This window comes from Salmo salar, chromosome 03 (assembly GCF_965601325.2).
Source record: "Salmo salar chromosome 03, fSalSal1, whole genome shotgun sequence".
NCBI classification, from domain to species: Eukaryota; Metazoa; Chordata; class Actinopteri; order Salmoniformes; family Salmonidae; genus Salmo; species Salmo salar.
In genome coordinates, this window is record NC_138293.1 from 57,824,274 (window position 1) to 57,851,259 (window position 26,986).

Sequence of the window (26,986 nt, forward strand, 5' to 3'; positions counted from 1 at the left end):
ATGTCAAGCCCTGTTAAGGCAAAAATGAAAGGATAGTTGTTGGTAACGTGAACGTTTTGCAACCCAACGGTTACATGTTCGATAAGCATCATGGACAACTTTAGCATTTTAGCTCATTAGCAACTTTGAAACTACTTACTACGTTTTAGCTACTTAGCATGTTAGCTAACCCCAACCCTTAGCCTAGCTAACGTTGGCAACAACAAATTGGAATGAGTAACAATATCATACGTTTTGAAATTCGTGACATATTGTAGGAATTGCATTTCGTAACATATCATATGAAATGGATGATGGACATCCAGAAATTAATACATACCATATGAAACGTAACATATCAAACTAAACATAGTGTCTCGGATTTACTTACACAGATATAAAGATTAGTTATATCGGTCTCTATGGTTGATTCACGAGTTTATATTTCAGCTAGCAACAGTTTCGGACATTTTCGCTGATCTTCGATTCTATTCGTAAACTGATACGTTTGCATCTGTTTCGGATATGTTCGGGAGCTTTCGGCATGGTCGGTAACGGTCGTTGTGTTCAAATCTTCAGAGCTACTTCTGGCCTGGATACTGAACTAAGAAAGGAACTGAAGAAAGAGGGAAACAAAAAACAGTGGACGAGAGAAGGAGCCTGACAACGGAATGACGGTGCTGCAGGAACCTGTTCAGGTAACGAAGCAGTTTGCTATACCAAGAAGAGAACTGTCACATGCAGGACAAGAGGAATGTATTGTGGCCTGCATGGTTACCTCCCTACCAGAAAGGTCCACTACTGCTACACCGAGGCCTGAGAAGAAATGGTTTGGCCTAGCCAGTTAGCAGTCTCCGAATAGTTGCATAGTTGTTAAAATCGATAAACTAGTGCCTGTTATTCAATATATACCACACAGGGGTACTCTTTAGAACGGCCACTGTCAGCCAGGTATACGAAATTAGATAGCGGTAGGTGCCAGCTAACTAGGTACTCAGTCATTAGCCATATTTAGCTAGCGACATTAACTCGCTACTAGTTATGGAGCCTCAACATTTGTTTTGAAATTATCTGGTTAATGTTAGTAATCTAGTTAGCCACTGGCAAACTAGACTAACATAACTTGCTAACTTTAGCTAATTAACGTTACTAACTTAGACTATGACAGTAAAGTGAGTTTTTCAGATAACGTTATCTAAATTAACTAAAGTTAGTTAGTTAGCTAAACATTACAGCTGATCAGATTGATGATGGTTGACATTATTTCGATGTCATTCTCCCTGCAACATAACATTAGCTAACGCTAAAATCGTTAAGCTAGCATCTAAGTTAGCTAGTATGTTGACCAAGGTGTTGGTTATTTCAGGTTGTATTGTAAATGGGCATTTTGACAGCTGAATTGAAAATGTTGAAAACCATTGGCTAGTTAGCTAACTACTCAGTGCTAGCTAGCTACATAGATAACTGCTGCCTGCATTGACATAGCGTTTGTTGAACATTTGATGCAGCTAGCTACATGCCAGCTAGCTACCGTAACCTTAAACATCATCAGCTCTGACATAGCCAAGTAACGTTATCTTAACTAACAGCCAAGTACCTCTATTTGAGTTGAGGTACTTAGCTAGACGTTACATTGCTAAGTTATCCTATGGCCACAGATGTTGGTATTGATATCGAACGATGAAATAACGTTAGCTAAATGTTTGACACCACAAAAAACTGAAATTCGCCTAAGCCCTAGACCAGTGAACCCCCCCCCCCCAAAACATTTTTTTTTAAAGATAGCATTGTCTGCCCGTCGAATGTAACTAGCTAATGGTTGTTTGCTGTGTCAACATTTCATAGCTATCTAGCTAACAGCCAGCCATAAGATTGAATAGTTTGCTATAATAAGCTGCAAGCTTTGTATTCAGAGAATGTATTATCAACGCATGTGCTTATTGACTGATTAGGCCATTGATTATTAGTGAGTTGTAAAGCTTGCTGTCAGAGCCACCACCAGATCAGACAATCATAGTAGGCTGTGTGACAATATGTAGAGATGCAGATGTTTGTTTCTCTCCCTGTGTCTAGGCTGCTGTTTGGCATGCACTAAACCACTATGCCTACAGAGATGCCGTGTTCCTGGCCGAGAGACTATATGCTGAAGGTAATAAAATCTACCCCTCTTGTTTTAAGAAGATCCTGTCCATGCTGCAGCACAGCTGAGCTCCTCCTCTTTCAGCTTAACATTACTATGCAGACAACTGTACAGTTCCACCTGATTGCTTTAATCCACACATATACTTCTGAAAGGTTTTGACATGATGGTGGCTTGTGGGGCCTGACTGACACATGCAAAACAGGTTTTAGAACACATTGTCATTTCTTATAGAATAGCCTGTAGGCTGCTGTTGCTTTAATGTGGAACGCAAAACACTGCAGTGGACTATTAGGCTATAGCGTAGACATGAGTCGATCAAAATAACATGTCAAGTATGAACATTGGTCACATGCCAAAAGGAATCTAATGCTGTCAGTGCAAGTCTGAAAATGTCAGAGCCAAATGAATAACATTTATATTTATAACTCCTAGTCATCTGGGATTGTGCTTTTGGTGTTTGTGTGTGTGTCAGAGTATGTATCTGTATGTTAATTTAAGTGCAAATTATGCAAATGCATTATTTGGATGCATCTCTTATCCTCCTCACAGTGCATTCGGAGGAGGCCCTCTTTCTGTTAGCCACATGCTACTATCGTTCAGGAAAGGCCTACAAGGCATACCGCCTTCTCAAGGGGCACAGCTGCACAACGCCACAATGCAAATACCTCCTCGCCAAGTGCTGTGTGGAACTGAGCAAGTAAGGATGTTATTTTGTTTCTAGTGTTTTAGGTCTCATAGCTATTGCATTGTGCATGCTTTGAATCCAGAGTGTCTGGATAGCTCCCTCCCTCTTTGACCCCTGTATGCTCACATCAGTGGTCCGGTCTTCTCTTCCCAGGCTTGCAGAGGGAGAGCAGATCCTGACAGGGGGGGTCCTGAACAAACAGAAGAGCCAGGAGGACATCGTCACAGAGTTTGGAGACTCTGCCTGTTTCACATTGTCCCTATTGGGGCAAATCTATTGGTAGGATAACCATGTTCATTACTTCATTGTTGACCAATCTAAAGCATGTTCGGGGAACGTTTTCAATTGAGAGTTGGTTGCTTGTCTGCTAGCTATCACATAGCAATACCTAATGTTTTACTATGCAACTGAGTGATAGACGTTGCACCCTAGTGAAGAGGGTTGGGCGTAGTCGCGATGGACTCGTTTATTGTGTCCTGAAGGAAACCTTGTTAATTCAGCTTCCCATGGTGTTGCTAATGAATTAAAGGGAGCAGAAATTGAGAATTGGAGAGGAGGCATGTCTGTGAATGATACTTGGATGTTACCTTGGTCAATTCAAATGGACTATTTGAATGCATGAAGGGGCTGCAGCAGCCTCCTAAGCAGAGGATGTCCTTTTCTACAGAGATACTGTATTTAGAACATGATGTAAGCTCAGCCAGTGGGCTAGAATGTCCGAGCATTTAATTATCACTTACTCATGAACATCATGTTACAATTTAGACATGCATGAACCACAATCAAAATGCTGTTGTCTCAATTTCTAAGGTTTAACCATCTCAGAAATCAGACTCTAAACAACAATGTGGTGTGCTGGTATATTTCACAGTGCTGTTGCATTATTACTGTGTGATGTCAGGAAAACCAATGTAGCGGTTAAGCAAAGGTTATTGGTGAGTGGTTGCTTCCTGTTATAAATTAGATTTGAGGTACAGTAACAAGCTAATCCTGACAAAGATATTAGCCTGAATGTTCTGAATTAGATTAACGTAACCGGGCGCAATGTGTTTTGTTGTGTGATTGCACTTGCGTGCCTGTCACCCACATGCGTCACTCAATATCGAGATCATTATTTTCTTCTTCCTTCTGTTTATGCAGCAAAACGGATCGTCTGGCCAAAGGTTCTGAATGTTATCAGAAGAGCCTGAGTATGAATCCTTTCCTGTGGTCTCCCTTTGAGTCCCTCTGTCAGATTGGTGAGTCAGTCAATCAGCTGGGATGGGTGGGTGGTAGGATAGTTAGTTATATAATGCATGTTAAGATGATAGAGTAGAATATGTATTTGCATTAACAATAGAGTTTGATTCACTTGTCATTGTAAGACAAACATGAGAAACACTGGTCCTAATCCCATGCATGATGGCAGATCCAAATCTAATTCCCTGACCGGTGCTCAGGCTCAAATCCACTCTTTTCCCTCCCCCCCTTTTCTTAAGCTGATTGTATTAACTTGTATCTTTGTTGTCAGGTGATCGTCCGGACCCAGAGCAGATCTTCAGACTGACGTCCCTGCAGTTCTTTAGCGGTGGGAGTGGAGCCCCTCCCCTGTTCCCCATCAGCCCTGCCCACACACCAAGCCACAACATGCCCCACCGCCAGGTGGACACGGTGCTCATGGAGACGCCCCAGGACACCTTAGTACGTCCCTTCAACTCTCCCTCCCCCTGTCCATTTAAACCCAGTATTCCTGTTCATATTTTTCTAAGGATAGGTTTGGCTCTCTTTACAATGATGGCTTGCATTCCATTGGTGCCAAGATGAAAGAGTGTTTGACCTGGTGTTTGGTCAGGGGTTGGGACTGTGGAAGAAGGTGATCTGTGAACACTAGGGCTGTAACAGTAAACTTATTCTTACTGAACTGTTTGGTACGGGGACCTCGGTTCGGTCCGCAATGTGAACCCAAATGTATATATATTTTTTAATATGTACACACACATATATATATATATATATATATATATATATATATATATATATATATATATACTGTTCAAAAGTTTGAGGTCACAGAAATATCCTTGTTTTTGAAAGAAAAGCACTTTTTTTTGTCCATTAAAAGAACATAAATTGATCAGAAATACAGTGTAGACATTGTTAATGTTGTAAATGACTATTGTAGCTGGAAATGGATGATTTAAAAAAAGGAAGAAAAAAAAGGAATATCTACATAGGCATACAGAGGCCCATTATCAGCAACCATCACTCCTGTGTTAGCTAATCCAAGTTTATCATTTTAAAAGGCTAATTGATCATTAGAAAACCCTTTTGCAATTTTGTTAGCACAGCTGAAAACTGTTGTCCTGATTAAAGAAGCAATAAAACTGGCCTTCTTTAGACTAGTTGAGTATCTGGAGCGTCAGTATTTGTGGGTTCGATTACAGGCTCAAAATGGCTAGAAACAAAATACTTTCTTCTGAAACTCGTCAGTCTATTCTTGCTCTGAGAAATGAAGGCTATTCCATGCAAGAAATTGGCAAGAAACTGAAGATCTCGTACAAAGTTGTGTACTACTCCCTTCACAGAACAGCGCAAACTGGCTCTAACCAGAATAGAAAGGGGAGTGGGATGCCCCGGTGCACAACTAAGCAAGAGGAAAAGTACATTAGTGTCTAGTTTGAGAAACAGACGCCATAAGTCCTCAACTGGCAGCTTCATTAAATAGTACCCGCAAAACACCAGTCTCAATGTCAACAGTGAATAGGCGATTCCGGGATGCTGGCCTTCTAGATAGAGTTTCAAAGAAAAATACATAATGTAGATTTTCCATTAAAAATCTGCCGTTTCCAGCTACAATAGTAATTTACTCTATTGCTGATCAATTTTATGATATTTTAATGTGAAAAAAATTTGCTTTTCTTTAAAAGACAAGGACATTTCTAAGTGACCCCAAACTTTTGAACGTTAGTGAATATACACAAACAGTACCAGTCAAATTTGGACACCTACTTATTCAAGGGTTTTTCTATACTATGAAGTAACACATGTGTAATCAAGTAATAACCAAAAAAGTGTTAAACAAATCAAAATATATTTGAGATTCTTCAATGTAGTGCCTTAGACTGCTGTGCCACTCGGGAGGCCCCAGGACCTCCAATTTCTGAGTGAACCTGAAAAATGGGATAAATCTGAAACCTGGAAAAACTAAATGAAACCAGGCAAAAAAATAATACAGATTTTATAGGGCCCTACATTATATGGCTCATGATCTATTCCTGGGTTAGTTTGACATCTTTTGCCAACACTAAAATTATCTACAGTAAGGTGATAATTTACTGAATCGTGACCCAAAAACCGCAATATGTACTGAACCGTGGGTTTGGTGAACCGTTACACCCCTAATGAACGCTTTATGATAAATTTCACTTCACAAGCAAAGACCACAGTTCTTTGTAATAACCTGCCTATCCAAATGTGCAATGAAGAACTGACAACTGCTGTCTCGTTCCCTTTGCCTCCGCTGTAGGAATTAAACAGACTGAACCTGGAGTCTTCCAACTCGAAGTACTCGTCTCTGAACACAGACTCCACCATGTCCTACATCGACTCGTCCGTCATCTCCCCGGACACTGTAGGGCCTCTGGGTACAGGCGGCTCCCTGCTATCCAAACAAGTGCAGAACAAACCCAAGAGTGGGCGCAGTCTACTGGGGGGACCGGCAGCACTCAGCCCCCTAACACCCAGGTACTGGTGGTCTCACCCCGTACACACACATGATGTTTTTTCTCAGTAGAGGCTCTATTACATGTGTTGGGCTGTTTTATTATAAGTGGATAGATAACGCGTGCCTGTGTCAATCTGCTCATAAGTGTCCTGTGGCACTGTATTTTGAGTGTGGCGTGTATTCCCTGTGTGTTGAGGCACTCCCACATGTTTCCTTCTTTGACTACTTTTACAGTGTTATTATGTAGGGTGTCCACCCATTCTGCCCAGAGTGGGTACAAATGCACTTTGGTGATTCAATTTCACTTCCTTATGTTTATAAAATACATTTGACCAAGACAAATATGATTATTTATGTTCTAAATCTTTCAGTGGGGTCTTTTAACATATCAAAAAAGTCGAATTTTGTAACCAAATACATCCGTTAAGCTAAGCTAAGCTTTGTTGACATAGCGGTTTTAAGGATTTTAAGGATTTAGCATTTTGTGGTTATCTTCAAAGTTGTCTCCGCGGGTCGCAAAAAGCTAAATTAGCATGACACGAGCTGAATTAAATGTAAAAGACTTTGAAGATAAAAGCTTGGTACACACTCAATGCTCCGTTGACATTTCACAGAGATGCGTTTGTTTTTGTGAAATCTTTGAAGTAGAGCAGGAATTTCACATTAATACGAAAAGTTTATACTAAAATATGAAAGCATTACATATGTGTCAAAATCAATATCTATCTTACCTCTATATTGTTTTATGTCCTGCGGATTTTATAAGAAAGATGTTGAGTTAAACGGTGAACTTGTCAGTTTGCCTTATTAATTATCGCACAGCATCCAGCCTAGCAGAATATTTTCCAGTATTTTGACCACTTCTCTGGCCTCCATTGATTTAGTCATCCTACAAGGGTGAAAACTCTAACATTTGAATGGATTATGATAGAGACATGAGATTTGGAGCATTGGTTTTCTTAGGAGTATCTGCCCAATTTAATGTTATTTTACCCATTGGTCAAAATATGCATTTTTTTTATTTATTTGGACACCCTACATTATAGAGGCATATGCATTGGCACTCTCCTCAGAACATTATTATATTGTCAGCGATCACTCCGCTAGTAATTTGTCCATGTATTTGAAAATTGTAGTCAAGTAACATTATTTAGGTTATAATTTGATATTGTGCACTTGGCTGCAGTACATACTAGTCTCTCATTCATCCTCCAACTCCATTGTCCACTAGCCTGTAATTAGGGAGACTAATGATAACTGGCTTCAGAGGACGTCTTGATTACTGCTTTTCCTCTGTCCTCTACGACGGTTTTGTTCTGTGAGGGCTTTTCTACCTGCATTAAAGGCTTCTCTGGTACTGCAACTGGATGTAAATGGCCTCCATGGGGACTTCTGGATGATAGGCTAAATTATACAGAGCTGAATAAGTCAACAATGTAGATGAGAAATACTGAGAATCCATTTCAATGATCTTATTCCCAGTTTTGGAATCTTGCCCCTGGAGCCCAGCCCAGGGGACCCCTTGTATCTGCAGAACTACTCTCACAGTGGCTCGGGGATGGAGCCACCCCCTCCCGGAGTCCCACCAAAGAAGGTACGCACGCGTCATTGCTATAATGAAGACAACACGCCAACCGCTATGTGGTTCTCCTATTTGGAGCATTGATCGAAGAGCAACACACTGTGTGTAAAAATCGTTCTATGCACGCTGAATAGAAAACATTTCTACTTCAAAGGAGATTCCTTTAATTTCAGTGACAGATTCAACAATGGAGGTCAACGATGTTTTGTTGGACATTAAAAAAAAAATAGCTTGTTCCCACTTTTTCCTCTTCAGTCTGTAGCGAGAATCAGTCAGCCGGGGACGAAGTCGGTGTTTGCACAGAGTGGCAACAGCAGGGAGATCATCCCTATCCCCTTCAACCAGACTCAGACCACTGCCCCCCCACAGACCAGGTATGTGCTCATTAAAAGGCCCATATGGACCCATGTTTACACTATGGAAATGCAGAGATATTGCCAAAAAAGACAGCTGTCCTCACAATACTTGTTTATTTTCAGTGAGAATTCATGCAGAGTGAAATTGTGTAAATGTTATGAAATTGTGGTCCATACTTGTTTTGAGTCAAGTGTTGTGCTTTAAACTTCAAACACTGCAGCATTTCTGCTTGGTCAAAATGTCACTCATGGCGTTGGTGTTCTCTGTGCTAGTGGTTGTCTAAGTATGAAGACCTGATGACCATTGTTGTGCTCTGTTTTTCTGTGCCTACTGTAGTACTACGCCTCAAGTGCTGAGCCCCACAATCGCTGCTCCTCCCAACGTGCAGCCCAGACGGAGCTCCAGACTCTTCACCAGTGCCAGCTCTACTGCCAAGGTAACGTAGCAGAGACTACTTGGGAATTTTACAATGACATTTTTTTTTCAAATGAGATGATATGGCAAGTGACACTTTGCTTCTTGAAAGTCCAATATCTTGAAAACTTGACTGCTGATATGCAATATGTTATGGGACTGTGGACTAATGAAACAAATACCAAAATATAGTTTGAGTTGATTTTTCCTTTAAACATATAACCAAATACTGGAATTGAGATGGACAGTAGGATTTGTGGTGCATCTTTTGAACCAGGAAAACAAAAACATCAGTTCGCTCTCAAGTCTAGCATTTTAAGTAGTGTTATATTTATGAGCAGAGATTGCATTTTATATGTATTATTTTGTTCTATATAGAATAGAGGTTGGCACAAAACAGACTGGCACTGGGCTGTGCTGCTGAGATTCTTGGCAAAGATATTCTTTTTCCTCTTTTTCCTATTACCAAATATCAAAAGTGTGTGTGTGTGGGGGGGGGGGCATGGTTCTGACGTTAGCAGATGTCTTTGAGATGCTAAACACAAACAAACATTCCTCAACAGGAGAATAGCAAGAAGCTGAAAATGAAATTCCCCACCAAAATCCCCAACCGGAAGACCAAGTCAAAAATGGGCAAGGGAGGCATCACCCCATCCAATCTGAACGAGAGCATTGAGATCCTCAAGCTGGACTCGTCCATGACAGAGGGGAAAGTCAGTATGGGCTCTCCTCAGTTCCAGGTCTTCAGTCTGCAGAAGGCTGCTGCAGGTGAGCTGGGACACTGTTAGAATTAACTCTCACACTTTGACTTTGTCTTCTTTGCCTGACCATATCAAGATGTTGAGGTGAGATGTAGGGATACACTGCCATTAAAAACAAATTATGTGAATGTAATGCAGTAGTTTTCTGAATTAAAAAAAAACATTCAGAATACTACTGCATTACATTGTTAGAATTGTACTACATTTCTATAGTCTTATTAGCCACCTTGTCATACAATGTCCTTACAAAGATGCCATCACAAGTCCATATCTCCAAACCCCTCTTTTCCCTCTGTGTTCCAGATGGCCTGATGTCACTGATGCGAGACATCGGCCGGGGGTACCTGGCCCTCTGCTCTTACAATTGTAAGGAGGCCATCAGCATCCTGAGCCAGCTGCCCTCCCATCACTACAACACAGGGTGGGTCCTGGGACAGATCGGCAGGGCCCACTTTGAGCTGGCCGAATACATGCAGGTAAGGGAGAGCCGCCTTTTGCTAGGTTCATCTTTCATACCTAAAACGGGGATTGTGGGCATCTGAAGCTAGATGTGCTCCTGTCCTTACTACAGTTTCACAGGGTTAAGACTGTCAAATGGATGCAAAGAGTGGTCGATGGCTGTGTATGGTGGCTTTTGCTTCTTCTCAATGGCTCGGTTAGAAACTTTTCTCACTATTCGCCTCCTGTCCCCTCCCTGCAGGCGGAGAGGATCTTCTCAGAGGTGCGGCGCATCGAGAGCTACCGGGTGGAGGGCATGGAGATTTACTCCACCACCCTTTGGCACTTGCAGAAGGACGTGGCCTTGTCGGCCCTGTCCAAAGACCTCACCGACATGGACAAGAATTCACCAGAGGTACGTAGTTAACTAACACACTGGGACAAACAGTTGCATGTACCGTATCCACATGTCTAGTCCTGGACTAAAAAGTACGTTCAATTGAGACTTTTCCATTGGGAAATGCTTACAAGTGATTCTGTCTTGGAGTATGGTTGCCTTAATTTAAAAAATCCATATTTTTGCTCCTTCCGCTCCTCTTCTATTCCTTCCCTCCTCCCCAACTCTCTCTTTGTCCCCTTAGGCATGGTGCGTGGCTGGTAACTGTTTCAGTCTGCAGAGGGAGCATGACATAGCCATTAAGTTCTTTCAGCGTGCCATCCAGGTGAACCCGGGCTTTGCCTACGCCTACACGCTGCTAGGCCATGAGTTTGTCCTCACAGAGGAGCTGGAGAAGGCTCTGGCCTGCTTCCGTAATGCCATCAGAGTCAACACACGCCACTACAATGCCTGGTGAGTTAGTGCACAACCTTGGAGTGATAGTGGATGTGACAAAATCTGAATTACAATCGTAATAGATGTGAAAATGCTCTATTATGGTTGAGAATGAAACGACTGAACAAATGAACAACAAAACAGCACAGCAAGTAATTGAAAGAAATAGGGTTTGATTATGTTTTACTGGTAATTGGGACATGCATAAATACCAACAAAATAACTTTTTGGTCTGTGTGTGTGTGTGTGTGTGTGTGTGTGTGTGTGTGTGTGTGTGTGTGTGTGTGTGTGTGTGTGTGTGTGTGTGTGTGTGTGTGTGTGTGTGTGTGTGTGTGTGTGTGTGTTTCAACTATTTAACTGTACTAAAATGCTTAAAAGGCTGCTAAAATTGTAAATGACGGTATCGGGTTTTTTGGCACGGAAAATATCGGATATCTGTATCGGCCAAAAATGTCATATTGGTGCATCCCTATAATTCACCAATACATTTCTTGGTAATCCAAAAAAGATCAGGTTTTAAAATCACAGCTGGCCTGTTACATTGTTTGCTGCCTCCATTCGGGATGCATTTTTTCAGTTTCAATGACTCAATATAAAAACGGATGAATGTAACAAAAGTTGGGAATGTCAATACAATCAAACTAGCAAGGGAATGATCACAAGTCAGTCATAATGTGGCTATATCTATTTATGTAGCAAGCTAAAAACTTGGAGCCTAATGCTAGCTAGCAAGATGTCATGCCATTGGAGGAGTGTGTAAGTGACTCTCTTTCCCCCCCATATCGTTTTTCGGTGGCTATACAAAGCTAGAGATGCAGGTGTCATTTGGTTAGCTAGCAAGAACTTGAACGACTGTTACACAATTAAACATTTTTGTGGCTTTTGGCGAATGCGTTCTAATGATCTAAAGTTGAGCTGTTACAACTGCCTGTAAACACAGTCCAGTTCAAAGTGAATGATTGCAGGCCCATGTAGCAAATGGCATGATTATATAAAGGTCTACTGTAGCTCTGATAGGCTATAGCGCACCGGTCTGTGTAGACTCCGGTCCTGGACAAGACATGTTTTTATAAATTTTTATTAACTGCAGGGACTATTAATTGTCCAAATGCACAGCCATTTTCCCACTTTATATTGCTATAGAATTTTCACAAATGCCTTAGAATGTTTGGGAATTACGTATACTAAGAATTTATGAAACGTAAAAATGACCAGTGGTTGCTTGTCAGAATTTAAGTGTCATTCTTCCTAGTGTGTGTATATGAACAGATTTGTATACGATTTTATGTTGCTAAAATGCTGTCAGTTCCACTTTCAATGCAACACTGTTTCTCACAAGTTATTTTCAAAGAGTTGGCTAACAGCAAGTGCGCTACAATAAAACTTATTGTTGAAAGTTATTCTTGAAAAGGGAGAAGCTAACAAATTAGCAACAACATCCTCTTTGATAACACCTGCTGCAGCCGCTGCAAACTAGCCGACAACAAAAGCCAGCTAGCTAGACCGTGGGAAAACTACTGCTCGCTATTGCGCAGTGACCTGTCGGCCTTCAAAAGTGCAGAAGTTTCCATATGTTTTTGTAAAAAAACGGTCCCACTCATTAAGTCAATGTGATTGGTTGATTTCATTGTCATTCCAAAATTTGGCCCTATTACAGTTGAATAGCAGAAGCCTTTTTCTAGCTTCTGATGGCCTAGCCAATGGCTGACTTAACTAGGTAGATTTATCTCCCCAGAGACCAGCAAAGAAATCCTGATTGGATAAAATTTTTTCTCTGCAGCGTTAACCTTTTCTTTCCAACAAAAACTGAAGAGATTAAATCAAACTACATTGAAAATAATAGAATTAGCATTATTATAATCATTGTTTTATAAATCCTTAGCCTGTAGAAGGCCCATTGTTCCCCACTGTGTTTGGGTTAGTAATAATTTGTAGATTGGCTCTATTTTCCCCCAGTATGCATTTTTTTTCACTATTCTGAATATCTAAAGATTCCATATGTTCTGAAATATGAACACAGAAATACTGGACATTTTGAACTCTTATGGTGGGGATTTGACAAACTCGCATTTTTCTGGTCTTGACTATGTCTCGAACCCTAGGTCCCCCTCCCGGTCTCGACTCGGTCTCGCTTGAGGTGTTCTCGAACACAGCACTGTATTACCTTAATGCAGATTAATAATCTGAAGTCTCAGTAAGGAATTAAAGCTAAAACGTCATATTTTGATATTAGTGAATAATTCAGGATTATGGGAGACACTTGTTATCTCACCTCTCTCCTCTCTCCGTCTCTATTTCTATCCCTCCATCTCCAGGTATGGCTTGGGGATGATCTACTATAAGCAGGAGAAGTTCAACCTGGCAGAGATTCACTTCAAGAAGGCACTTAGCATCAACCCTCAGAGCTCTGTGCTCCTCTGCCACATCGGAGTGGTGAGTGGCCCGCTACACTCACTCTTTCAGCTCACTCAGTCTGTTAGGGCACTTCAAGACATTATATGCCGATTTATTTATTTATTTTAAACCATCTTTATGTTTTAGAAAAACACTTTTATAAATCATATGTATTATTGTTACTATTTTCAAAGCCTGTAGTATTTTACATTTGGTACTTGAGTCATATTTCTCCAATGTTCTTTATGGCACACTAACTAACGTGCTCCATGTTTCCTGTTGTTTCCACACAGGTTCAGCATGCACTGAAGAAGTCTGACCATGCTTTAGAAACCCTGAATAGAGCGATCAACATAGACCCCAAGAACCCTCTATGCAAATTCCACAGGGCCTCCATCCTCTTCGCTAATGAGAAGTACAAGGTAGGTCCATATGGCATTTCACAAGCGAACACTGACTAACCTACTTTTCAGCACAATTCCTCTTCTTCCATATTAATATTATCATTGTTCACTGTATTTTCTATTGGTTAAGTCTAAGCAAACTGTTTTTGTGTTCCCTTTTCAGGCGGCTCTTCAAGAGCTTGAAGAGCTGAAACAAATAGTGCCCAAAGAGTCCCTTGTTTACTTTTTAATAGGAAAGGTAAGCAAATGTAAACTTTTATTTTTTGTGGGGATTACGAGGAAAGGAGCCGACCATAAGTGAAGAATTGACTGTCACTTTGATATTCGTACTCAATAATAGACCACTTTACACTCACCTCTCAAATCTCATATAGTCTGACTTTGTGCAATGGACTAAATAGCTATGAGATGTTTATGACATCAAATTTTATTCGTCACATGCGCCGAATATAACAGGTGTAGTGTAGACCTTACCGTGAAATGCTTACTTACGAGCCCTTAACCAACAATGCAGAGTTTTTAAAAAGTAAGAAACATTTGCTAAATAAACTAGGAGAAATAGTAACCCAATAAAATAACAATAATGAGGCTATATACAAAGGGTACTGGTACCGAGTCAATGTGCAGGGGTACGGGTAAGTTGAGGTAATTGTGGCAATATGTAAATGTAGGTAGTGGTTTAGTGACATATTTCCTAGTTTACGAATGTATACATATGGATGGTGTGTCCTGCTCTAATCAAACGCTTTCTTCCCTATTGTTCCCCTCAGGTGTATAAGAAGCTGGGCCAGACCCACTTGGCATTGATGAATTTCTCCTGGGCCATGGACCTGGATCCCAAAGGAGCCAACAATCAGATCAAAGAGGCCATAGACAAGAGGTACCTCCCTGACGACGAGGAGCCTGTCACTGAGGACTACCCTTATGACTCAGGTACAACCACTGTGACTGCCATGACTGACTGACGCATGGCTATGACCATTTAGTTCCCTGTTAATGATGGCAATGACCTGTACATTTGTTATGAGTTGCATCATTTATGAATGCAAAATATTTGACAGCCTTAAAATTAAACATTGAGTACTATTAGTAAATAATTGAGTCAATATACGTCCGAATTTGAATAGTATATGTGAAACACTCCAGAAAGGTGTAGCCAAGTGGCCTACCACTAAAGTACATATCTTAGGGCGAGAATGCCAATATGGTCAGGTTTCTGTCTGTTACTTCAAGAAGGAAGCTGAAAAGTGCCACTGTCAGGAGCCATGCTTTGACCTCTAACCGCCACCTTGTCCCCAGCAGCTGAGGTGGAGGAGTCGCAGGAGAGCAGTATGACCGACGCAGACGACACGCAGCTCCATACCGCTGAGAGCGACGAGGTCTTGTAACTCCCCTGACCCTACCCCTCCACCCCGACCCCTCTTTTGGACTTAAAAACCATGCCAATCTGGAGCCAACCTCTGGACTCCAGTATTAAAGAGGAAGAGGAAAAAAAGGAAAACAAACTGCTGCTAATACAGTACCTCCGATTTATTTTCATCATCTGCTATTTCTTGGTTTCGTTTTCTTCTACCCCTACACACACCACTACCATCCTCGTCCTTCTCCTGTCATGCCTTAGTCCTCACTGGCTTATCATTCTCGTCGGCTCCCATGCAGCCATGTGTGGACGTTTATTTTTATTTTTTTTTCGTTTCTGGTTTGTTTTTCCTAGAATACCTCATCAGCACCACATCGCCCCATCAGTGCTGATTTTGAATGTCCTGCCCATCATCATTGAAAGACATCACTTTCGCTTCTTTTAGGTTTGGAGCGCTGTGCTCATGCCCACGGAAGAAGAATAAACAACAAACATTCATGGAAGTTCCTGTCTTAATGTTTAGTTTTTTTATGTTCTTTTTATCAGCTTTACTCTGAATAAACACTTGTGTTATAGCCTGTAACTCTTTGGTTCCTCTCTCCTGATTGGTCCGTGAGTAAATGTATGGGAGAGAAATGAGGTCAAGCACCTTTCTCGCCTTTTCTCCAGGCGTTGGGATGTCCAATGTGTTCCAACCATGGTTATGGCCCGGCAAGTTTCAGCTAAAGCAGACAGATAATATCTCCTACTTGATCTAGCAATGACAGATATCTCGATCACAGATGTATAAATAAAAGTGACATTTAACCATGTTTGTTTTAGAAGTGCCTCTTATTGACAACGATATGAGAAGCCAGTGGTTAATCAACCTGTCAACAAGATTTGATGTGCAGTTCTTTTGAGGTGATTCATCATGAAATACTTCTAGAAACAAATGTGCTAAAATATGATAATCATCCACAGGTTTAGCCTGAGTGTCAGTCTGTTTGAGCTATCATGCCAACTACTTGTCATTCGTCGTACCAAACATATTCGGCTTGACAATTACATTAATAGAGTTGGAAAGAGCACAAACTGATCTGGCACAAGCCTACCACAGGTTGGTCCTCACTGACCACATTAATACAATGTATGATGACGGGGATGAAATGCCCAGTTTCAATATTTGGATGCATGTGGTCTAGAATTAATCACCCAAACATCCAAATGTGTGTTTGGGGAATTCAGCAGTGATTCTGTGTGTATGTATACAATGTTTCGTAATGTGCTTCTTAACATACAGTTGGGAAAGTAATCTCAGTGCCACATTCAGAAATATTGCCCCATATCAAGGAGTTGTAATGCCTTTCCTAAAGTTTTGGTCCTTTTTTTCTAAGGCAAACAACTTAATTTCTCTGCACAGCCAGGTCAAAATATTATGTTGTCATTTTGCAAGTGCGTCGGGGTCTTAAAATGTGTTCTGTCTTTGGGGATAATGTCTGTTCATGTATATATGTGCTATTCATTTTAAGGATATTTGAGATTATAGAATAAACTACTTTAAACATGACCTCTATTTGACTGCCTTGTACTCCCCCAAAATGTGACGTCAATAAATGTAAGACTTGTTGGCTGCGTCTGCCTACAAACACCTGATAAGACAGTAAATGTAAGACTTGTTGGCTGCGTATGCCTTTACAAACACCTGATAAGACAATGTATCTTAGTAGATGCTGATCAGAGTAAATTGGACAATGATTGGGGGACTGAACAACAGTTTATAGCCTAGTTTAAATTAAGTATGGATTTATATCACAAGTCTCAATTAATTGCATTGAGAACACTAATGATTAGTTCATGATTTATAAGTGGGGGGAAACCAGTATTGTTTCAGGACAGGAGATGAAGATAACTCAGCGGTTCTGACAGCAGTGGGAGGATATTTCCACAATTGAGGACCTGGATCAGAAGAACTGGGAAGAGCATCTGATGTATCCTTGCCCTCACTTCCATAGCAGGACATTGCATCTGATGCAAGCAGGAACTTGGAGCCAATGTATAACGTTTAGAAGGTTATTTTAAGGTTAGTCTTATCATGTAGAAGGACAGAAAGACCTCTGCAAGTGGGGCATGACATTAACTGACAATACACCTAGTCGATTTCAGGTCCTCGACAACTAGGCCACTCCACACAACCACAGGCTAGCACCATTATCTCGTATAATGCAATTTTAGTCCTGCAATGTAATATTACACACTACAGCAGCCTGAAGAAAAGCCCCTTCAAATGACAATGATTCAATTGTTGTGACCCAGCATCAGCTTGTCAACACATCTAACACCGTAATAGGTTGCTGAAAAAGCAAATAAACAGCTTCGACTGTTCTCAGTGGCTATTACTAGGTACAAATTATGCTCCGTTTAGCCAATTAAGGGTTGAAATTTGGAGACTAAATACAAAGTAATTTGTGGCAAATGATTTGGTGGAGACCGGGATAATTTGGTGAAATTGACGTTGAAGAGTAATTGGCTAACTATTTAGTCTAACCAAATTATTTTATTTTAAAGTATTGCACTGTTATTGAGCTTGTATATTAATGACAACAACTGGTAAACTTCCATATTATTTACTTTCAACTGGACGTCCATCCGTGCAGACCAGAGGACAAATAAACCAATCGCCATCGCTGCATAACCAAATTGACGAATCACAGTGCTAGGCAGGCGGGTAATTCCGGTTCAAGACTGGTTGACTTGTGCAGGTAAGTGAACATGAATTCTTCACTCTGTCATGTTAAAACTGAGTTTATCTCACGTAATTTTACAAAACGGATTATGTTGGAAGATAAAATGAATAGAGATGGGATTGAAGTGTGTTATTTTATATGTTATTGATTTATTTGATGATCAAGTTTGAAATGCTAAGGTAAAACTGCTAACGTTACTGTGGGGTTGCAGTCAACAGGCCAAATAGTGTATCTAGCTAGCTATCGTTCTTCGGGTGTCGTACAGTAGGCACACACACACTTGCAAAATTATATACACTATATAGTAAATAATTGTGATAACATTGTGATATTTACAGTAGAATTTTGCACAGTAAGTCACAGTGCGTGATATTGTGTATGGTTAGCTACGTTTATAAGATAGTAATAGATTTTAGCACAGGGATTGCTAGCAAGCTATGCTAGACGCGCCAGCTAGCTAACTTACTTAGACAAGGGCCGTGGAGTTCGCTAGCTATTAGCTAGCCAACATATTTGATTATGGGCTACAGCCCGTTTCCACAAAATCAGTCAAGCTAACAGAGTATTGAGTCTCAAATGAATGCACTTTTCATTCTTCATTTTGAAGACTGTGGAAGATTGTGTCCTAGTCTAGTGTTACTGTAGTTGCACGTAAATCTTCACCAAAATTGAACAAGATAACTTGCAGAATAATTTTTGAACATGGCACAATGCCAGGTCATTCTATAAATATAATATGATTGTCATACATACTCAGAACAACAAAAATCGATCACATAATGTTCTGTACAAATAGTGTTTTTCGACATTCTTTGTAGTGGCCATGCCAAGTAGGCCTATGTCAGTCATGATTTATAGGTATATTATTGATTTATAATGCAATTTGTTTGTATGTACAGGTACCTCGGACAAAGAAGTGGAGGAATTACCTTGTGGAAGTCACAGTGCATTCGAAAAGTATTCAGACCCCTTCACTTTTTCCACCTTTTGTTACGTTACAGCCTTATTATAAAATGTATTAAATCATTTTCCCCCCTCATCAATCTACACACAATACCCCATAATGATGAAGTGAAAACAGGTTTTTAGAAATATTTTTAAAAATGTTTGCAAATGTATAAAAAAAGAATAGGGTTTCTAAAATCCTGTTTTTGCTTTGTCATTATGGATTATTGTGTGTAGATTGATGAGGGTGAAAAAACAATTTAACCCATTTTAGAATAAGGCTGTAATGCAACAAAATGTGGAAAAAGTGAGGGGATCTGAATACTTTCTGAATGCACTGTACCTGGAAGACACAGTGGATATTTTTACCCTAAGGATGGATTTGGTTGGAGGTGAGCTTTGCTATTGCAAGGTATGTATACACGACACATGTGTTTCATGATACAGTATTGATCATGTGTCATCATCATGCATAGGGGTATTACATGCACAGTGCTTGGTTTTAATAACTTTGGACAGATTGCCAAAGTGCATTGTTCCAGAAATGACTATGGTTGACATTTCACTATAATCTGAAATGATGTATCACTACAATATTGTGTCACTGTCTGGCATAGCAACCTAAAGACTGTTACAGCAATACGGTGCGGGAGTCATATGCTGACACAGGTGGAGGAGTGGTTTATCCAATATAGGGGGTGTTAACTTTACTAAATACCACTAGATGGCGGAATAGTACATTAGTAGAGTGGACAGTTGCAGAATACAGAACAGGTGGAATATCAATGGCAGGGATCATAAGGCAGGGGATATGACATCCATATAGATGTTTATTGTCGTCTGAAACTGTAAGCAGTTTTATGTTTGCCTAATGAAAGGAACTGGATTTGTAAGTAATATAGTGAATGATTGCAATTAGATTACCCTAGAGATCACAGGACCATCCTTTGCCTATATAAAGCTCGCCAGCTTGAAGTCCTAAAAACCGTAAATGAGTAACCTCTGGTTCATTCAGCCATTCCTATGGGGGAAGAATAAGGTTTTGGGATAAACGCTGAAAATAAGGTCTGAGGTTAACACAGGCTTAAGAGATCTTATAAGTTTTGTTCTATGGGGTAATATCAGTCAGTTAAGATGACCTTTATGAATTGGGAAGCCTTTTATGTGTTTTTTTATTACATAAATGCTTCAAAATTCACAAAAAGTGACGTTAGCTGATGAAGATTCTCATAGAACAAAAGGTTTTGCAACAGAATCGGCTGTGTTGCCCATCTGTAGCCCTCTGTTGCATTGAAGAAATGGAAATAGTGTTGTGTTCTTTGGTTCCCCCTGGCCTTACATTAGAATTCTATGCAACACCCATATATTTCCTCTATGGGGTGAATGGGACACACTCTTTTCATGACATTTAGATACAAGGTGATTTTCGTAGCAGGTTAGGACACCATTTCTAACTCTTTTCTAACTCTATTCCTAACCTTAACCTCAGTCTCCTAACCTGCTACATTAATTATACTAACCTGCTATGAAAAAGTCACTTCGGTATCGAATTGGTGTGAAAAGAGTGTTTCTGATTGGGGAATGCTTTGGCGCACATGCTATCATAACATTGCAGGGTAGTATCATAGATATTTATGACTAACCGTGTGTCCTTGTCCTGGTTATGAACCCATAACCATTCACTTTCTCCAATCCTTCAGAACCACGTTTTGATATAGGGTTATAATGAAACTGGATCCATTCCGGCTCTTGCGTGACATGTAATAACTGCAAGTCACGATTTAATTGAGCCATGATGGAAGACACAGCAACCCAGTTTCAGTCATGTAGAAAATGGAACGCTTGACTTTGGCTCCCTCTAGCGGAGACAGGCTGAAGTTCCACTAGTGGCGAGTATGAGGAATGTCTCCCGCCGCGGCTTTGCTCTCGGGTTCTGTTTGTCAGACTTGAAATCCGAGGGAGAGGAGCGAGCCGCCATTTTCTGTGTGACGCTCTCCCTAAAACTGCAACAATAAAAACGGATTGCCGGGGAAAATACATAACAAATCGTCGATAAATGGCGTTGGGAAATATGACAAGGTCAATTCGAATTCAACCGCCTTTAAAATAAACTAGATTGAGCATTAATAATTGCAGAGAGAGAAGAGAGCAAGCTGACTCGGTTCCTCAAGTACTCGTTGTTTCGCCCATTTCGTGATTTCGGGAGTAACACGGGGTTACCCAATTTGGATCGCACGAGACGGATTTTGTGAAGAGGCATTCTCGAATTATTTGTTTTTCAACATATTTTGTTTCCTTGATGAAATTACTATCAAAGTGCGGGATTTGTTTCTAAAAATTTAACCGGATCGGCTCCTCATCACGTGGTAGGTTCCTCCTTTTTCTTTGTTACTTTTAACTCCGTAGTAAAAAATAACTTTGAAATGTTGCAACATCATTTAGCAATAAACTTGTTAGGTAACCTGCACACCGGTCATCTCGCATTTGTAGTAATGCTCAACCATTTTTTTTGTGTGATTTATTTTGTATCTTTATGTTGCATAGCTGGGTCTACCTTCCTTTCAAATCCAAGTTGTAGCTACAGACAGTGTAGGTAACGTTAGGTTTGTTACTCTTACTGCATTAGCTGTAGCTGAACGTTCTGCTGCCAAGGGTACACCATTATAGTAATCTACAGCTAACCAGTGAACATGAGCCGTGACATTCTTAAAATATGGCAGAGTGAGAGGGAAAATACAGCTGGCCAGACATAATCGTAAAACATTGATATTAACATTTAACTGTAACGTTACCAGCTACAATTGTGTCAATGTCAAGCCTTATTCACCGAAGCGCTTGATTGAGTATCCAAATTACCCCTAGTCAGTCTACTAACATACTTATATAAATGTATTTAGGCCGTTTTAAAAACGTAGTTTGCAAGCTTGCTGTATTGCCCACGATATAATGCATCTCTGCGCCACCGCATTCTAAACTTAATCGTGCATAATATACACACCCAAGCAATTCTATCGAATGATCGCAGTCGTGTGAGAGGGGAACCATTTTCGCAATCCTTAAACGTTAACCTAGAAAATGCATTGTCGCATAGATTACATTATAATTTTGGATACATTTCCAATTGAGTAATCTATGGCGAGGTTTACATAATGGCGCAGCCACTGGCAGTTGCAGGCGCCACGTTTTCCACTAATTGTTAAATACAAATAATGTCCTTTAGCAGAAACCAACCTAGCTAGTTTGCTAAATAATTGTAACATTTCAATTTAGCCTAAATTGTGACTTAGCGATATACACAAGGCCGCTAGAAAAAAGACAAGGAACAATATAATCATTGTACTCAATATCAACACATCTAGGTTTTGCCATGCCATGATCTCAACCGTCTCCTATGTGCTTGTATACTGTCTAACGTCAGCGCAGATATTGTAATTTGCCCCATCCCTTTATCAACCAGGAACTGTGTTCATGTGAATCCCTTTAATTGCACACTAACCTGCTCAACCCCTGGTTAGTGTGTTACACATCTGTAGTTTTCCATGATATTTTGTGTTAAGTTGCATATCCTTGCATCATATGTGCTGTCATTTTCTGGTGTGTGAACTCCCCCTCCCCACAAGATGAACATTAGTGAGATTATGAGATCTTGAAGGAAGTTCATCTTCCTGATTGTTTGCTGTCATTATGGGTGGGTACACTACAGTACACTCACTCTTGGTGTAGCTGAGCTAGTGAGGCCTTGACTGTTGTGCTCTGCTGCTGTTCTGGGGCCTCTGCAGTTTGCAAATCCATTGACTAAATTTCAAGAGAGATCAGGGTCTGGCTGACATGTGCTTTTTGGGAAATGGTTTCAGGAGGTTAAATACACATAAACAGGACTTGCCCTGACTGTGGAGCATAGAGAAAAAAGCCTACTGATTGCACATATTAGCCAGACAGGGTGACCTCCCCCACGACCCTGTCCCCATTGCAGCCCATGTGTTGGAGTCAAAGAGGCGTTTTATGAATAGAGGGTGATGAGCACCTCGCCTGCTGCTGCATTGGACTGATGGCACCGCTAGCTCAGGCCTGGTTCCATGTTATACCCAATTTAATGGAGAGCTGTTCACTCAGATTACATGGCCCCTCCCTAGCCTGTTTGATATGGTGTAGGACTGGGAGAATATGCTGCTGGAAGTGTGAGTCCTTCCACTGCCTGTTTTCACTCCTCTTATTTGTTTTGATAAGCCACACAATTGATAAAGACACCCCCCCATTGACCCTTTAGATCTGGGTGGAATCCTATCAGCCGTCTTCGAGACGGGTGTGTGTGTGTGTGTGTGTGTGTGTGTGTGTGGTATTGGAGCAACCGTAGGAGGAGGCTAACACAACAAGTATCTAGTTTATGAATTTTGAAGCCGTTGGTTGACTGAGGGGAGGGTACTCAATAACCTGAATGGGAAAACAGCATGGATTCAAGACACTTACTCTCAGCTTTTGTCCTTCCCAGCAATGTTAACGGTTCCCCACTTTAATCAGTTTTCCAGGGCATTCCACTCCAAGAAAATTGTCTCATTGTTGCAAATGTTAGATACTGCCAGTGCCAACCGAAAGTATGAAAATATTATGGTTTGCCTGTTGCATTTTAAGTAGGAAGTGTTGCGTTACGTAACACCGTATTGTGGACAGAAATAGTCCTCTTGTAAGTTATTAAAAAGGTATGTGTATACATTTTTGGCCTTGATTTAGGCTATCCTAGCACCTAGCCACTTAGAGCATATAGCAATTTCCTCAGCCTATATTCTAGATCTTTCTGTCCTAATTTTGCATCTAACCAATCAATATAGAAACTGAGTTACCAGGAAACAACCAATAGAGGCTGGTTACTGCTGTAGGCTACAGACGATAATGTGCATAAAGCAACATCTGTTTTGCTGGTTAGGCCAAAATCTAGGCCTATTTCTGATGATAATGCAAATCTATATGTACAGCTCTGCAGTGTGTTTTTCATAGGCGCACTGGGTTTGGGATTTGTCCTGTCAGACGATTGACTTGGAGAGATGAAAGCAGAGCCTGTTGGTTTTACTAATATTATTACTTGGTATTGTTCAGACCCCCTCAGACGGTTAATGTCTGGCTTCTCTGAAGACTTCAGCTCATGATGAATAATCTGTTCCAGTCAGACACACTTGAAATCAGTCTGAGCAATCACAGCTTTATTCATACATCTAAATGAGCTGCTATTTTGGTTTTCTGTAGAAGCAGTTGTTGTCGCTTGTGTTTTTGGGTTGCAGGTATTGTACACCTTGCTTTGACATATACTTGAGCTGTTGCTTATATGGAAACACACACTAGTTTCTTTCCTGGAATCCTGACTGGAGAAAGAGCTGAAGGGTGACTATTTATTTGGCTCACTAAAACAACGTCTTTGCTGGTTGTTTTGATAGTTCAAGCCTAGTCTGCCGAGGCCAAGTACACTCAGATGCACACACCCTCCCGTTTCATGCCCTCAAGCCAACATCCCCCTCCCTCCACCTCAATCCATCTCAAACCAAAGGGCAGTGCCTCCCTCTGAACTTAACCTTGCTCGGAACACACCTGAAACAATCTCTTTGTTCAAACTCTCCTCCCAGAATGCTCCATTCCTGAAAATCCTTTACCTTTTTTTTTTTTTCCCCCTCCACCTCACATAAGAGAAACATGGACCAGCCAGCCAGGTGGGAGAAGCAGGACAAATATATCAACCCCACTCAACAAGGGAGGAAAAAGGCAAACAATGTAAATGGCCTGAAGAGAAACCAGTGGTGAAAATGACTTAAATCCCCAAATAAACTTTGATTTAAAAAAGATGGGCTAAGAACAAGGGCAATGGGCTAATTTACCAGACTCCTGCCTGGACTTGTCATGGCTTAGTAGGATGTTAAAAGTTAAAGGCCAAAGTGTTTCACCCCTCCAGGCCTAACTTCAGACAAGGGAGTTGCCCAGAACCTAGACAGGGTTGAGAGGAAGCCTGACCACTGGTAGGCTCTGTAGGGAGTGGCTTGACTGACACACTGGCCCCCATTCACTCCTGTGCTGAAGCCACCAAACCAGTCTGGAAGTGGAACCGTATGCATCACATATCATTGGGTGATTTGGGGAGCACAGAAACACACCATAGGTTTGCTGGTTCCTCAGAGTTTTACATCTCTCTATGCCAGTTAGCCTATTCAGACACTGGCTTTTGTTTTTGTGTGTTTTTTAAAACCCTACAGTCAACTGATTGCCCCAGCTGGGAGTACCTGAGACAGCTGGCTGAAATCTCAACCTTTTGAGATAAGAGGAACAGAGTTATTTTCAGACCCAATTGTTTTCCTTGTTTACTATGGTGTATTTCAGCTTTTTTCCCTTCTCATGGAGAAACCTGAACGATTAAGAGACATCAAAGGCAGAAACCACCTGCATAGTGTTTACGAAACCAGGTGTGCTGTACCGTGTATGAGTGAGTATACCCACGGGTTGAACCCGACCTATAGTCTAAAGTTCAGTGTGCTGTGGCCTGTGCTCCCGGATGGCATAATGGCCCAATTAAAAGTGCAGAGGCGCACATGCTTCTCTTCCTCTCTGGGTCATTCCATATGATTTCATCACTTTTTGACTACACCCCTTTTGATTTGAACGAAAATGTATATAGGCCTAGGTATTTCCCCATGGTAGATAAGGCCAAAAGATCATACCATGGTATGACATTTTTTTTAATGGTATTTGACAGTATTTTATATTTTTGAATAATACAAGTTCTACATTTGCTTTCTGAGTATTGTGTGGCCCAAGGATAGCAACACATACATATGGGCAAAAAATGTAAGCTTTATTTTTAACCCAATGTTACAATTGTGATTTGACTTGTGACATTGAGCAAAACACTTGGGTGAACTGTTGGAATTTTGGAAATTCTAATTCTATAGTTAGAATATAGTAGTGGTCACTTGGAATACAGTGTATTGACATGACAACTAATGAGAATACCAGGGAGTAGTTATTGTGACCGGGTAGGAACCAAAGTGTTGATAAGTGTTTAACCTCTTACATCTAGATGTGCCACTAGCGGAACGCCTCGCCAATATCCAATGATGGAGCGTGGCGCGAATTACAAACTCCTCAAAAATCCCAAAACTTCAATTTTTCAAACATATGACTATTTTACACTATTTTAAAGACAAGACTGTCCTTTATCTAACCACATCGTCCGATTTCAAAAAGGCTTTACAACGAAAGCAAAACATTAGATTATGTCAGAGTACCCAGCCAGAAATAATCACACACCCATTTTTCAAGCTAGCATATAATGTCACAAAAACCAAAACCACAGCTAAATGCAGCACTAACCTTTGATGATCTTCATCAGATGACACTCCTAGGACATTGTTATACAATGAATGCATGTTTTGTTCAATCAAGTTCATATTTATATCAAAAACCAGCTTTTTACATTAGCATATGACGTTCAGAACTAGCATACCCACCGAACACTTCCGGTGAATTTACTAAATTACTCACGATAGACCTTCACAAAAAAAACATAATTATTTTAAGAATTATAGATACAGAACTCCTTTATGCAATCGCGGTGTCCGATTTTTAAAATAGCTTTTCGGTGAAAGCACATTTTGCAATATTCTGAGTAGATAGCCTGGCCATCATGGCTAGCTATTTTGACACCCACCAAGTTTGGCACTCACCAAACTCAGATTTACTATAAAAAAAATTGGATTACCTTTGCTGTTCTTCGTCAGAATGCACTCCTAGTACTTCTACTTCAACACCCAATGTTGTTTTGGTTCCAAATAATCCATAGTTATATCCAAATAGCTCAGTTTTTTGTTCTTGTGTTCAAGACACTATCCAAAGGGTGACGCGCCGGCGCGTATCGTGACAAAAAAATTCAAAATATTCCATTACCGTACTTCGAAGCATGTCAAACGCTGTTTAAAATCAATTTTTATGCGATTTTTCTCGTAAAATAGCGATAATATTCCGACCGGGAGACCTTGTTTTCGTTCAAACACTGAAAATTGAAAATGGAGTCTTCACATGCACGCGCGCACCCGTGTCATTGTTTTCAGAACGACCACTTTCCAGAAGCCCTACTGTTTTTCGCCCAGGGACTGCAGAGTCATCATTCCCTGTTCTGGCGCCTTCTGGGAGCCTCTGGGAGCCTTAGAAAATGTCACGTTACAGCAGAGATCCTCTGTTTTTGATAAAGAGGCTATAGAAGGCCAAGAAATGGTCAGAGGGCACTTCC

General features: G+C 40.7%; 2 protein-coding genes across 7 annotated transcripts in view; both read left to right on the forward strand.

Moving 5' to 3' along the window:
• Window positions 1-473: 473 nt before the first annotated feature.
• cdc27 (cell division cycle 27) lies at window positions 474-16,601 on the forward strand. Of its 2 annotated transcripts, none has more exons than XM_014192617.3 (19): window positions 474-677; window positions 2,053-2,128; window positions 2,672-2,819; window positions 2,961-3,086; window positions 3,948-4,045; window positions 4,318-4,487; window positions 6,313-6,530; window positions 7,993-8,104; window positions 8,348-8,466; window positions 8,786-8,885; window positions 9,427-9,631; window positions 9,928-10,100; window positions 10,325-10,477; window positions 10,704-10,912; window positions 13,210-13,327; window positions 13,582-13,710; window positions 13,856-13,930; window positions 14,463-14,625; window positions 14,992-16,601. In XM_014192617.3, the coding sequence occupies exons 1-19, from the start codon at window positions 651-653 to the stop codon at window positions 15,078-15,080; spliced, it is 2,508 nt and encodes an 835-aa protein (XP_014048092.1). In that variant the 5' UTR covers window positions 474-650; the 3' UTR covers window positions 15,081-16,601. The 2 variants fall into 2 exon arrangements, with proteins under 2 accessions (XP_014048092.1, XP_014048093.1); XM_014192618.3 differs by having other exon boundaries at window positions 14,995-16,601.
• Window positions 16,602-17,717: 1,116 nt separating this feature from the next.
• LOC106600871 (KAT8 regulatory NSL complex subunit 1) overlaps window positions 17,718-26,986 on the forward strand; it is an 85,359-nt gene continuing 76,090 nt past the window's right edge. For 3 of the 5 annotated variants that reach the window (XM_045714966.2, XM_045714964.2, XM_082973614.1), the window contains exon 1: window positions 20,653-21,089. The gene's annotated coding sequence lies outside the window, so the exon portion shown is untranslated. Of the gene's footprint in view, window positions 17,794-18,677; window positions 19,136-20,652; window positions 21,090-26,986 lie in introns of those variants that run through there. The other 2 variants (XM_045714965.2, XM_014192607.3) reach the window with 1 other exon arrangement.

Excerpts from the sequence above, each read along its gene's own strand:
- cdc27 (XM_014192617.3), top strand. The coding sequence starts at position 651 with ATGACGGTGCTGCAGGAACCTGTTCAG. Across the intron at positions 2,129-2,671 it reads CGAGAGACTATATGCTGAAG|TGCATTCGGAGGAGGCCCTC; the intron begins GTAATAAAATCT and ends TCCTCCTCACAG. Across the intron at positions 2,820-2,960 it reads TGCTGTGTGGAACTGAGCAA|GCTTGCAGAGGGAGAGCAGA; the intron begins GTAAGGATGTTA and ends TTCTCTTCCCAG.